Consider the following 14,856-nt stretch of genomic DNA (forward strand, 5'->3'; position numbering starts at 1 on the left):
CAGGCAATGAGATTCTGAGAAAGAGGTTGGAAGGCAGAGTCAGAGAATGAAACCAAATACTTTTGAGGGTCATCTTTGGCACCACTTGGGGAGACATTGCTAAGAATGAAGCCAAAACGTAGGAAAGCGAAACAGCAGTGATGCCAATGCTTGTGCACTTGGATATATTCTTTAACTTTATTTGGGAAGTACTTTTCATTCTCTATCCAGCTGGTTTGAGTTTGTGTTTTGTCATGGCCTCAGAAAGAATTGTAATGCATGTATCAAAACACAATGGTTAGAGAGTGATTTTTATTGTGGGGAGATAACCTTGACTCAGTTCCAATTTATTTAGAAAAAGACACTAAAAATTTTACATTTTATTATTTGTAGCATCCTGGGTCCCACAAAACTACAGTCTATTGGGCCACTGCCTGAATCTAATTTCAATGCTGCTGTATTTCTAGGGCCTGCCATGGTGCCCACGAATTTCCTTAATAAATGAATGGGAGTGTCATGGTATGGAGGTGGGGGGTGTATAATCTACATCAAAACCATATATTCACTTTTCCATATTATAAATGAAGATGAGACTAAATCAATCACAGATCTGAATAGCCCTGCACTTTTTCTTTCCAAAGGAGTGTATCTGCATTCTTATTCTTTGATCTCTGTTCCACACTTAGAATGTCGTCTACCTTTTGGAAAGTAAACCTTTGATACAAATCATGTGTTCAATCTTTCCAAAGTCCCACATGACACTACCAAATTCCCCTTGGCTATGTCTGTTTCTCAGAGAATCCAGGACAGTTAGGCATGACTCCCCCTGAAGGTCAGAGGCTGCCTCTCCTCTACTGTTTCTGTCTGCTCTTTGTTTAGGTGTTTGGCAATTCTCTTCATTACATATATATCACTATATTTATGGGGCTGGGGCTATTGCTCAGTTGGTAGAGTGCTTGTCTTGCATGCACAAGAGCCTAGGTTCAATCCCCAGCACACACACACAAAAAAAAATCACAGTGTTTTCCAGTATAGAAAGGAAACTTGCCATTTTTTTTTTTAAAGATAGAGAGAAGAGAGAGAGTTTTTAATATTTATTTTTCAGTTTTCGGTGGACACAACATCTTTATTTTTATGTGGTGCTGAGGATGGAACCCAGCGCCCAGAGCATGCCAGGCAAGTGCGTTACCACTTGAGCCACATCCCCAGCCCAACTTGCCAACTTTTAAATCCCCAAGACTACTTAGAATATTCTCAGGAGGAAAAGTTATATTTACATTCACTACTCCCCCCCAATTTTTTTCTTTATTGTTTTAAAATGTGAAGCAGGATTATTTATAACACATTGACAAAACTCCTTTATATCCATATCTTTATTTGAACAATTTTCTATAATAGCTAGGAGAATACAGCATTAATGACACACATATACTAAGCACAACATTAGACAACTACATATTTAGAGCATAAATCTCATTCTGACATTGTTTTGGTTTTCATTTAGCTCTAGGTGAAATCTAGTGAAAACCCATGTTTCAAAGGCTTTTGTTGATATGAGATGAATTATTAAGTTATTCTAAAAAAGTTCATGTGAGATATGCTGAAATGGGTTTAGTTTAAAATTATAGTTGGTAATGACTTTCACCTCTTGGTACTTCTGCTTCCTTTTTAATGAATGAATATTTCGTCTAAGAACTTTTCATTGATTAACTGTATTATGTTTTCCTATGCAGATCAAAGAATTACTTCTCCAGATCCACTAGGAAAAAATTTGAAAAACTTCATTTCATAGTAAATTAATAAATAAAATACAATATATTAGGTGTCTTGAGCTCATTTCTGTGCAACACTGTTAGAGCAATTTAAAATTTTCAAGAACATAAAATAGTCAATGATCCTCCAGGATCCCACAAAAATACATAGTTAGGAATCATAAATTACAATGTACACATTGACATTTAGAGAAAAAAAAATCACCATTTGTTAGAAAAAAATGGCTCATGTGACTTAGGTTAAAATGTAGGCCAGCAACAAGACATCTGAAAATATTGACTGAAAAATGCACAAAAATGTCCTGACTTACCAGGCATTTAATTATATACACCAGTTTCAACTTCAATTTTTTTCTCTTTCAAATATCTCAAGCAATATTAAATACTAAGGAAATGTTAGTCATTTTCAGACATTTTATAATCTAGTAATACTCATTAAGTTAAGCTAATGAACATTTTTTAGCTAACCAAATTAAAAATTTAAAAATGTATAAAATGCATTTTTGAAGATATTTTACATAGTAATTTTCCATTCTTGATCTATTGAGAAATCCACTGCAAATCCAGGTTAATTTGTTTAACTTAAGGGTAATACAATGGATTAGAATTGATAGCACTACCTTCCTGTTTTTATTCAACCTTCTATATTTAAAGAATGTCCATTAAAATTTTTAAGAGTTGTACCTTTTACTTTTATTAAGAAAGGGTTAGTGGAAAAAGACATTCACAAATTACCAAGACTAACTATTTCTTCCGCATGATCATTGGCCTTCCTGTGACAGAGAATCTCACTGACTCAGGAACATTCTCTAAGCTGACATTTCACTGGCTCTGAGATTGTTGCTGCCCCACAGTTCTAATCCCTGTTGGGAAATGGTAGAAAGGAAAGGGAGGAGAAAGTAACAGGAGGCGGCAGGTCACGCAGGAAGGGGAGAAAGGAATTAGTGATTGGGGGTCACAACCAGTCAAAACCCTCACAAAACCTTGAGAAACAGGGCAAGGTATCCTCTCCAGGCAAGATATCCCTTGCAGAGGACAAGTTCTGGTGAACTTAAGGCAGCTCTAGAAGGGAAGGGAGCAAGGGTTAAGGCGGCCTCACAGCACGGCCGAGGAACACTTTACAATGCATTTATCCATGAACAGAGGCTACAGCAATCCAGGAGCCTAATGTGCATGCAATACAGCATAGCTCCTACCCCAAAGTGAACATCTGCAGCATGCACACACCAGTGTCAAGTACACATTGACTTGTATATGGCCTGCCTGGGGGACAGCCTTCAGACTGTCCTGGGCAATTCTGTGCAGAGGTCCTGACTTAGGGACGGTGGCCTGTGGCTACAGGTTTCTGCAAGTGGCACAGCTCACCTGGTGGCTCTAACAGAGACTCTGAGAGGCATGTGGAGAGTGACCTGCCTCTCTCCATTGGAGGCTTTCACTGCTTCCTGTCATTTTGGTTCAGACAGCCCACTACTAACTAATGCCTACACTCAGAGTACTGTATCCTTTCAGGGAGCAGTGGGTCATGGCAAAAGTCCAACCTAGTTATAGAAGGTAACTATACCCCCACAACAAACAAACAAACAAACACTCCTGGCACTGGGTGCTTGGTCTCATTAGAACAAATAATCTGGCACTTATTACTTGTTCATCCCCATATGCCCAATTGCTAACTCTGATAAAGAAAGAGTACCTCTTGTTGGCACAGGGCCCACCCCACAGCACCAGGAGGGACAGGACAGAACCTCATGACTTTAAAGTTTCTTGTCCTGCATCTGCCATACACCACTCCTCTGTATGAGCCAGAACTGCTGGAAGGCAGTGTGACCCCAAGCAAAGCATGCTATCTCAAGCTATCACCAGCAAAGGACTGTAGGAGCTGCTCTATCTCCTGATCGCGTTGCTGTGAGGAAGAATGAGGTAACACAGAGGAAAAGCATGGGCGTAAAGCACACCCAGACAGGTACTGTTTCGGCACTGCTTTTGCCAGGACCATGTAGCGTCACATGCTATGTTTGCTTTCTGTTTACTCCTAAGCAGTCAACTTAGATCCTTGGCTATGCCACTTGAGGAACTCTGTGAACTGTGACTCAGGATATACGTGCATGTGTGTGTGTGGGGGGGGGGAGGGGAGACAGAAAAACAGGAGGGAGAGAGAAATCATATGAGGACTTCTTGTGATGGTGACAGGTCCTATTTTCCTGGGGTTACCAGGGAGTTAATTTCTCACAATAATCACTACACTGAAATTCAAATGAAGTATTTTCATAGCTTTTTCCACTACATTTTAAGGACTTGATTTATATTACATAATTATGAAAAAAGAGCCAACTCTCAACTATCCATTGAAATGAAAGATAATAAAACAAATCATCCAAACTGAAACTGATCCCCAATCTTCCAGTGGTTGGGTCTGGGATACACTTTTTGTACTTTTGTGCCTGAGGAAAGCAGTGTCAGATATGTGGGGAATTTTTAAAACCTCTAAAAGAACCATGATGTTATACTTGGTGGATTTTATGCCATATTCATCTTTCCTCCTCTAAGGCAGATGGAATCCTTAACCTAAGAAAAACCACAGGAAGGGAACTGCTTCTACTTTTTTCTTTGCATTACAAGGATGTGAGTTGAGCTTGGACCTAATGGGAGAGGGGTGATGACTACTGGAAAGAGGAGATTGTTGTGGCTTCCAAGGTCTCTTCCTTTGCATTCCTACTGTGTCACAGAGGAACTACGAAAAGAATGTATGGCAGAGAAGTGAGAACAACAAAATCTGTGCAAAGGTTGATGCAAAGAGAAGTCACAAGGAAGATCAAGTAGGGCAAATGGAAACAGACTCCACATGTCTACCTTCAGTGCACAGGCAGCCTGCTAGTCAGCAGTTGATGGGATGTATGACTAAGCAAAGGGAAGGGAAGAGTAAAGAGGACAGACAAAAAGCTGGGTGTGTATATATGAAGGTGAATGAAAAGGTGTGGGAAGAGGGAGAGTGAGCAGTTCTCAAACTGGCTAATGGGTACCCATGGTCAGCAGAATCTTGGTGCATCCTCAACAAAGTAGTGCAGAGACTCATTTCTAGCTCTTGAGGTTCCCTGGTTGTAAGATATTCTTGTTATACTAAAAATCTTCAGGCTATCAAGAAAAGTTAATCCTGATCCCTATTTGGGGTTCTGGGGAGGCCTTGGAGAGAATGAAAGCCCTGGAATAGAAGAAACTTTGTGCCACCATCACTGGAATAGGAGAAACTACATGGGATGGCGGTGGAAGCTCTGGTCTAATGTGGAACAGTGGCCACAGCACTTGACGGCAAAAAGCCAGAGGACAGGAGGGAAAGTCTCAGACCACAGATGCTTTAGGACATGAAATGCCAGGAGTAAGGAAAAAGGCAGCAATGAAAGTGGGAGCTACCATGTGATCTTGAATACAGGATAAAGTGTGGTGTACATGGGTCATGCCACATAGGATCAAGCTGGGAGAGGACCAGGGAGGACTGCCAGGGCTAAGGTGGACAGCCTGCACCATGATTGTACTTTCTTGGCAACTCCCCTGCCCATGTCACACCTGTGCTGTTAGACTCTGACACATTTAACACTAGCTAAATGGCTAGAAGAGTTAATTGTTTATTGAAACCACATTGACAATCAGGAAAACAGAATATGATTAGATTAGAATTGGGAGGTTCATGTTGAAAATAAATATTTTAAAACTGAATAAAGCAGTACATGATGTAATGAAATTTAAATTACTTTCAAATAAAACAATATAATAGGGCTTTCTAAAAGCATGGGCCTTTTGAAATGCACATGTGCATAAATCATGTACATTTAAGAAAGGTTACAGCTACATAAACTTGTGAGTTTGCATTTTATTAATCCTAAGGAAATGACAGGCACTACACACTGGACTTTCCAAGAGAGGATGGACTAAATTGTAGCTTTTTTTCTCTAGGATCTAAGTGCTGAAAGGAGAGAATTTTAGATATGGAAGAGATCTTAAGAATCAGCTGTCCAACCCTTCTATTTTATAAACAAGGAAATTGAGGCTCAAATAAGTTAATAGATGATATCTTTTAATACAATCTTTATCACTGATTTGAAACTGTTTGACTTCCATAAATAATATTGCACATATTTTTAATAAGATATGTCATTTTTATAGACCATCTAACAGTTAAATTACATAAATCTATGATTATAATTATAATTAAGAACCAGAATTTCTGATGAAAGCTAGTAATTTACTTTTGTACAACCTGAAGGATTTATTTTACTAATATTTCTAGAAAAAATGGAGAATTGTTTAATTAGAATTTCAGATTGAAAACCTATAGAATTTGAGTCTTACTGAACCAAATTCTCTATAAAATTCCACAATCTTCATATATTTTTTATATAAGTCTTCTTAAGGTATTTCTAATATGATGCTTTTTAAAGTATCTAGTGGTATCTGAGAACATTTATAGAAGTTGCAAAGTCTAAAAACCCTGAATCATAATATTTATTATATACCTTCTTTTGCATAATTTATAGGCTAATCAAAGTTTCAAGACCTGAATCATGAAAATTCTGACAATCCTTTCTACATAGTGATTGAGATTGATTCTTAGTGAATTAAGAAGAAAGAAAACCTGTCAAAGTTGAAAATATATACTACAGGAATCAGATCTGGGAACTAAAATAAAGTCACTTCACAAAACACTTACCCTGATGTAATATCCACCCAGAGAAAATTAATGAGCATGTCAATGTAATACATCCTGAATAAACAGTGACATCAACAATAGACAATTTATCTATCCCTACCCCTAAATGTCAAGCATTTTGTCATATTACATGATTTTCCAGTGTCTGCTACTTGTGCAGGTGAATCTGTAGATATTTGCATATAATCCAGTTAAAACTGATCTGATTGAATTGTAAACAGAGTTGATAAAATAGAAGCTTATTGTTGTAGTGCCTAATAAGAGTATCATCTACATTTTAAGGAGACATTATGTAGCAGCAATTTAAAATGCTCAGTAAGCTACAGTACAGATGAACATCTATGTTATATAGCAAACCAACATTCTTTTAATAGCTCTATATCATAGTGACACAAATAAGGAATTTACTTGACCAACTACTTTACATATTGCCAGTTTATTAGATCCAGTTTGATAATATCAACATAACTGATTCCTAAACTGATATGTATTCAATGGTGATTTTTCTTTCAATTCTGTTTAGCACAGAGATCATTCTTTGTTGTTGTCTTCCTAACAACAGCCTATGCATATGGAATTTATGTTTTCTATACCACTAAATGCAGTGCTAAGGATTTAAAATAAATGTTGACACATTTGCCTTCCTTTCTTTTCTTTTTCCCTTCCATCATCCAGTGGCATGTAAACTCAGGATACCAGCTGAGCAGGAATGAGTGTTGCTTTAAAGGTAACATGGCACAAAGGAGCCTATCTTTCTTCCAAGATGATGAAAGCCTCTAGGGAGATTTCCAGTTAATATCTTCTTGTTTGAGAGATAATCAGTACTTTCTCTTTAAAAATGTATTTTTTTCAGTAGCTTACTGGAAATAATGGTTCTTATCCAGACAAGGAGTATACTGTCATTGTTTGCCTGGACATCACTTTCAGACCCGTGAAATGAATCCCAGGCCCAGGCTAGCTGGAATCTGGATGGTTTCTAGTGCGAGGGAGGATGGGTTAAAAGGAAAGGTGACAGGAAAGATGTGTTTAGCATCCATGAGCAGCTGAGGCGAGTCTTTCCTATCTCGTAAACGCATCTGAGAAGATTAAGAAAAAAAGATGAACAGGGCATCAGAATCTGTAAGATAGTTTTTTTCTGCCAAAATTTCTACCCCCAAAATCCTCAATTAGTGAAGAATGTTTGTTTTAAAATCACTTCATTGACTCAATAAACTGTTATCAAAATAGTTAAAAAGTTATTTTAAAATAAGATAATATAATAAAAGATAAAAACATATTAACCTTCAATAACACTTAGAAGCTTATGTTGGTGAGCTAAAGAAAAAGAAAACTGGGGGCTCTTACCTGTATAGTACGAATAAATGAGACGGAGACTCTTTCTTCGAACTCATTAACTGGAGTATACAAATTCAACACTTTGACAATCTATGAGAAATGAAAAGATCAAAGTTTTTGGCATATTATTAAATATACACTTGATATTCATAATCTAGAAAACTTAAAGTTTCTGTGTGTAGTTTTCAACTCGGGAGTGAGTTATGATAAGAGGGAAGAAGGAAGGCACATTTACTTTTGTTATTTGAATTTCTATCAGAATTATTAATGTAATATTTGTATAGTATTTTAAGAAGCAATATAAATTTAGAAAACTATTCAAAAACTATAATGCAAAAAAATAAAAGTGTTCTTATTCCTATCCTTCCAGTCTCCCAAAGTAGCAGCTATTAACCATGTCCTGAGCAATGTTATATATATATATTCTGGAAAATGCTATTTTTTATGCAAATTGGTTTGTCTTATTAATAATATTCTACAATTTGCTCTCTTCACATAAAAATATATATCTGGCCACATTAAAAATAACATAATTAAATATTATTTCTTTTAAATGATATTTTTGTTTCTTTGCTTTTAGGTATGGGGTATTAAACACTGGGGGGCTTAACCACTGAGCCACATCCCCAGTCCTGTTTTAATATTTTTTTTAGAGACAAGGTCTCACTGAATTCTTCAGGACCTTGCCAAATGTTACTGAGGCTGGCTTTGAACTCGTGATCCTCTTGCCTCAGCCCCCCAAGCCACTGGAATTATAGGCATGCACTACGGCACCTGGTTTGAATTGTGTTTTTAAAAACATGAATAACAACAAAGTCCTCTAAAGAAATTAGCCAATTAATTAAAGGGTATGAAGGTCTTTAAAAAATGTCAAATTAATTCCTTTTATAAAATGAACATATCTCTTTTTTAACAAAAGCAAATCACTGGGGTTGGGTTGAAGCTCAGTGGTAGAGTGCTCGCTTGCATGTACAAGGCCATGGATTTGATCCCCAGTACACCCCACCCCTATACACAAATAACTGCCATATAAAATAGAAAGATATTTTCATTTTCAAGGTATTTTTTTAAAGCTTTGCCATGAGTGGTCACTAGGCACATGTGGCTATTTAAATTTAAATTCATTAAACTGAAAATAACAAATTCCAGACCGTGCTGATCTATAGGTAAAGAAAACATAAAGCACCAGAGAGATGTGACTGAGAAAGCAGACATGTTTATCAGGTTGTAGGTGACAAAATGAATCAGGAATCAACCCCTAAGAGGCAACTCTTAGAACTTTAAGAAGTAGGATCACTTTGTTAAATAAAATTTGTTAAGTTTTAATGAATCATAGGTCTACCTTACTCTGTGAAATATGTGCTTAAGACATATTTAAGTTTTAGAGTACATTCTTTAAAAGTTGGATGACATCAAACTTCTATGAAGTCAGGCTTTCCTCATTGCACTTTTACTTTCCAAATGTGGCAGAAAGGGGGAGCGAATCTCAAGACCATTATTCAGTGTTGTGGTTCCTCTTTATTCTTAGCAAGAATTTTTGTAAATATGAATTCCACATTAGGAAGCTACAAATCTTGATTCCAACTATCTACTAATTGAGTTTAATTATATTGGCTGCAACTGAAGATGTCTATGCCATAAGATATGTGATGAACATCAGGAAAGTTTGAGTCAGCACAGAAAATAAGCAGGCAAAAGAAAAATGGGTATGTTCATGCTGATGCCTAAAGGCCTCATGTTTTTGCCATTGTCCTCAAATATCCTTCCCATGCTCCCACTTCCTTCAATGTAGTGCCCAGCTTAAAAGGACCTCCCTGAAGTCAGCTATTGTCCCTCAGCACTTACTACAGACTTTACTATAGAATTTGCTAGAAACCCTAATTTGCTAGAGTCAGCTTGTTGCCTCTGTGTCTTCCTTCCTAAACTGTAAACTCCCTGAAGGCAGAAAATTTTCATTATTTATTGAAGTATTTTCTCCAATACTAAGTATGATGCCTTGAGATGGGAGGCTCACTTAGTCATTTCTATAACTGAAGGAGTAAGAATTATCTGTCTTAAAAAGGAGAAACCTAAAGAATCAATTATTAATAGTGATGAAACCAATTTTGTGGAATATAAGAGAATGATATTCCATGACAGCAGGGACTTTGTTTTGTTCCTGGTTATAGGGTCTGGAACATGTGCAAAACACTGAAGGCACTCAATATTTGCTGACTTTTGACTATAGATGCCTGTAATTAGCACTGAAATGTATAAATTTCTGAAAAAATCTCCTTTCTTCAAGATCTGTAGAGATACATCTTCTCTATCACAGATGAGGTCAGTGCAGAGACAAGCGCAATGACAGAAGATTTCTTTATTCTCCAAAGGTCACCTGTGATGACTGATATTATTTCATGACAAGGAAACTTGCTTTACCTGGGCAGTAGTTAAAGCATTGCACATGGAACAAATGGCTTCTGCATCATCATCTGTTTTCTTTTTTACTTGCAAAAGCTGAGCAGCTTGAATGAGTGGTTCCAGGGTTTCTTTTGCCCCACTGTTCATCAGATTCTTGTCACGTAGCCATTCTTCTAGTTGACTGACATTGTACCTATGCCAAAAAAGGAGGGGATGAAAGATAAAATGCAAATTTGCTGAATGCTGTCATAAGTGTCTTAATTTTTTGTGTGTGGCCTTGTCAGTTAAAATGACAGGCAGTATTTTTGTTCAATTTTCTAAAATCTAATCAGCTATGCTTAAAAGTTTATCATTATAGTCATGAGATTTATAATCATAATTATGTAAGATAAAATGACAAGAGAATAAAATTCTCTTTAATGGAACATGGAAATGAAGTCATTATAGCAATAGTTATAGAACTTGCTAATAAACAAAACAGAATACATATTATAGCTCTATCCTTATTAGACAACTGCCCAGAAAGCACTTTCTAGCTTCCCTCACAAGTTCAGAGATGAGTTCCTTGTACAGAGTGAGACTTGATAATCCTTGATGTACTCTCTTTCTTAAAGGTCGACTCCAAATTGGGTAACTGAATAACCAGATCCCCTCTCCCCTGATATATGCCTATGCTCAAGTGTCTTCAGGGAAGGTTTTGGGCAATGGGGATGGTGTCCTGAGGAAGCCTAGGGATGGAAAAACAGAAGGCCAAGGGAGAGTACTTGGAAGGGACAAAGACTCATATTGGGAAGAGACGAACAGATCACATAGATGCTAAGGTTTCCGGAGGTGGCCAGATAAGTGACAGTGGATCTCACACTAAGATTAAAATAAACAAAAATACACAGTCATAACATAGTAACCAGACAAACAGGAGGCATTCTGATATTACAGTGAGTGACTTCACATTTGTAAGCAAAGCTTATAGAGAAAGAAGGTCCACTACTCCCCGAACAGAAGGCATTATCTTAATATAAATTCTGAGTAGATGTGAGCCAGTGGAAAACTGAAAACAAACACTGAAGTTTCTTGAGAGAGAGTTACTAAATATTTTTGAAAGAAAAATTCTTTTTCTTCCTCTCAGTGAATATTTTGGCCATTTAAAAATAAATATTTGCAAAAAATATCAGGTCTATTACAATAAAGAGCATATGCTGAAGAGTAGTTGGGTATAAAATTGAGTATACCTTTTATTAAAATATGGGGGGTATATTTCAAGTGTTAGTAAAAGATCTATTACGTCTGTTTTTGTTGCCTTAGGTACAAAGGGTATTTTTCCAAAATATATTTCCAAGAGCATTAGAAATCTTCACTATAGTGTTTTCTTATTGCACAATTAAAACACACACAAAAGGAGAGGAAGCAGCTACCTCATCTTTGTGTATTTTTTCATCATCTCTCTATGTCTTCAAACAAGTTAGCTTCACAGTGGAGCAAGGTGTTTCCCATCAAGCAATGAGAAGAATGTGCTGGCAAGGCACTGACAAGGAGCAGTAACTGCCAGGCAAGAGAAAGTCCCTAGCTGCTTGGCTACGTGGCAACCAAATCAGATGCATGAACTGGAAACAAGTCATCAGTGTCCCCCACCCTGTCAGGTCAGTTGGGCAGCAAAAAGAAGCTGTCATAGGTGCTGCCACTTGCTCACCTGATCTGCATGCCTTTACTCCAGGAGCACATGTCCTTACGCAGGAGGAGGTTGTTCAGGGTGATGGCCCCCACAATGTAAAACATCTGCTTGACCACCTGCTTGATCAGTTCTGGGTCCATGCCGTGCTGACACATGACTGAGTGGAATGAGTTGAGCTGTCGGAGGATGGAGTCCAGTGTGTAGGTGCCTTCATCCGCAATACTGGAGGTTCGCTTTCTTAGCCCCGTGGGCTTCACCCCGGACACACCCTGAATTGTTTCATGCTCCAGCATGCCTGAGACTGTAGGAGTATTTCAATTATTAGAAGTTCTGAAAGGCAACGTGTTTCATGTGCACAAATATGTTATGTGCACATGCACTTACACATTCAATTTGGGAAAATTATCTGACAATCCAAATAGAGAGAAAAGGAAGCCAAGCATAGTTGCGCACCCCTATAATCCTAGCTAACTGGGAGACTGAGGCAAAAGTATCACAATTTGAGACCTGCCTCAGCAACACAGCAAGACACTGTCAAAAAAAAAAAAAAAAAAAAGAGGGGGGTGTGGAAAGAAAAAAAGGGTTTATAACTCAGTGGTAAAGCACTTGCCAAGCATGTTTGAGGTCCTGGGTTGAATGATTCCAGTACTGCAAAAATTAAAATTATGTAAAAAAAAAGAGAGAAAAGGGACTTCAAGGAAAGGGCTTCTGGATTTTAAATTTTAATGAAGGAATAATTCTTAAATGCAAATTTACCATAAAAGTAAATACTCTTGGGGCTGGGTTATGACTCAGTGGTATAGCACTTGTCTAGCATGTGAGGCCCTGGGTTCAATCCTCAGCACCACATATAAATAAATAAATAAATAAATAATAAAAAGGTCCATTCACAACTAAAAAATATTTAAAAAAAATAAGGGGATCCAAGATGGAAGACTAGAGGGAGGCTGCATTCTGTGTCACTATGGGATCTGGGATTCAAGTAGTGGGAATACTATTTCTCTGTGAGTGTTTACAGGACCCCTGACAGATGTTCCTATGCAGGAATCATGGCCGCGGTGCCTGCACATGTCCCCAGGCCTCAGCACAGGACTCCTGGCCACTCGTCCACGCCTGACCTCCCAGTGCCTGAGTAGGATCACAGGCATTAGCACCCGTGCAGGACTCCTGGCCACGCACCTAAGCAGGAATCTCAGACACAACTCCCATGCAGGACACCCTGTCAAGCCCACGTGCAGGAACTCAGCTGCCCCTCCCATATGGACCCCCATCTACCAACATGGGGCTCCCCAGTTGCCTCCATCTTGGGGCACTGCAACAACTGCCATAGTCCCCTATATGTGGTAGCCTGCACCTGGGGACTCCATACTGGGTCCAGAGACAGCCGCCATCCACAACACTGCATGCCACAGAGCTGCATCTCTTAACACCACCACTGGGCCTCACCCGACCTGAGAGCCCATCCCTGAAAGCCTCCATCTTCAGATACCTTTGTTGCCATCTTTATTTGGGACAACTCCCAGCTTGGAACACTGGCTGGGGCTTAGAAGCAATATCAAGGTACCGAAAGTCCCCAACTCCTGCCCTCTCCCCAGCAGCCCCTAACCTGGCACAGTGCTTGTGGCTATGCGACTGGTCCATAGCTCACAAAACTGGGTCCTGAACTGCCCAATACAAAACATCTCTCCAAGACAGGTGCACAGCCCCCAGAACGCAGCCTACAAGACCTCCAGAGAGAAAGGTTCCCCACTGGGATGCAGAAAGGGAGTGGGCGAGCAAGATACAGTTTAGAGACTAAATTAGAGATCAGGAATTGCAAGGCCTACAGGCGATTTAAGAGATAAAACCAGGTGCCCACATCACATGTTGGAGATCCATGGGGTGCAGTCTCCCATCAGGGACCAGCAATTGCTATACCCCACCTCTAGGAGCTATGCCCCAAGACCAATGCTTCCACCCAATAACCTTCACCATCCTGAGGGTGGACATACCAGCAAACAGACAACCCCACCTATTGGATGAGAAGAGAAGCAGAAAAGATACTGAGCTCCAACAAAAACAATCCTTGCATCTTCCTTTGATATATATTTTTTTCTTTCATTCTCTCTTTTCCTGCCCTCACATCACCAACATTTGTGAAAACAAATACTTTTCATGAATTAGGCCAATGAGGACTGGGATGTCTGAATAGTATATTACAATGGTGTTGTATATTATTTGTCTCCAATTTTTTCATTTTTAATTTTTCTTAATATTTATGTTTGTTTGTTTTGTACTCTACTGTCTTTCCACTTACTTGTCTCCCCTAAATCACTTTCTCTCTCTTCTCCTGATATTAATCAACTTCTTTAGATTCCTCTTTCACACTTTGTAATATCTAATAACTCTTATTTCTTCACTTCCTACTCCCTCAACATCTCATCCTATACCTTACTCCAGGTTCTTTGTCCACCACCAGAAACTGTAGACCCTTTTGCAAATCTTCTGTTTATATGTAGACAATAATTGAACTTACTACTTCTTTATAATGTGACAAAACTGTAAACATCTTTATAGCAGCTATTTGGTTTAAGGTTGTATATTGTTTGTATTGGGATCTGTTCACATTGTTCTCCCCCTTAAAGGAGAGGTTTTGGAACCCTACAGGGGCACTATAAACTTATAGGGTAAAAACTATAACACCCAGGATCCGCTGTGCTAGAAGGGAAAACACATGAACAAAATGAAAAACCAAGGGGAGAAAGTGCCCAAAACAAACGAAGATATTACATATTAGAATCCATGGCCAGCACAGTAGAAGAAGCGACAGAGAAGGAGTTCATGATGTACATAATTAAAATGTTCTGTGAAATAAAGGATGATATAAGAGAGCAAATAAAGGCAGCAAAAGATCATTTCCATAAAGAGCTACATAAGCAAATACAGGAAGCAAAAGATTACTTCAATAAAGAGATAGAAGTTCTGAAAAAAACAACTCAGAAACTTTGAAATGAAAGAAACAA

General features: G+C 38.3%; 1 protein-coding gene across 1 annotated transcript in view; it reads right to left on the reverse strand.

Annotated features, from left to right (window-relative positions):
- Positions 1 to 1,388: 1,388 nt before the first annotated feature.
- The window catches only part of Myo5a (myosin VA), a 216,094-nt gene continuing 202,626 nt past the window's right edge, over positions 1,389 to 14,856 (reverse strand). Inside the window, exons 38-41 of the mRNA XM_026391361.2 lie at positions 11,873 to 12,155; positions 10,204 to 10,378; positions 7,795 to 7,875; positions 1,389 to 7,526 (exon numbers count right to left, since the gene is read on the reverse strand). Coding sequence (XP_026247146.2) covers positions 7,374 to 7,526; positions 7,795 to 7,875; positions 10,204 to 10,378; positions 11,873 to 12,155 — 692 coding nt within the window. The 3' untranslated portion in view covers positions 1,389 to 7,373. The remainder of the gene's footprint in view (positions 7,527 to 7,794; positions 7,876 to 10,203; positions 10,379 to 11,872; positions 12,156 to 14,856) is intronic.

Source organism: Urocitellus parryii, chromosome 6, assembly GCF_045843805.1.
Source record: "Urocitellus parryii isolate mUroPar1 chromosome 6, mUroPar1.hap1, whole genome shotgun sequence".
NCBI lineage: Eukaryota > Metazoa > Chordata > Mammalia > Rodentia > Sciuridae > Urocitellus > Urocitellus parryii.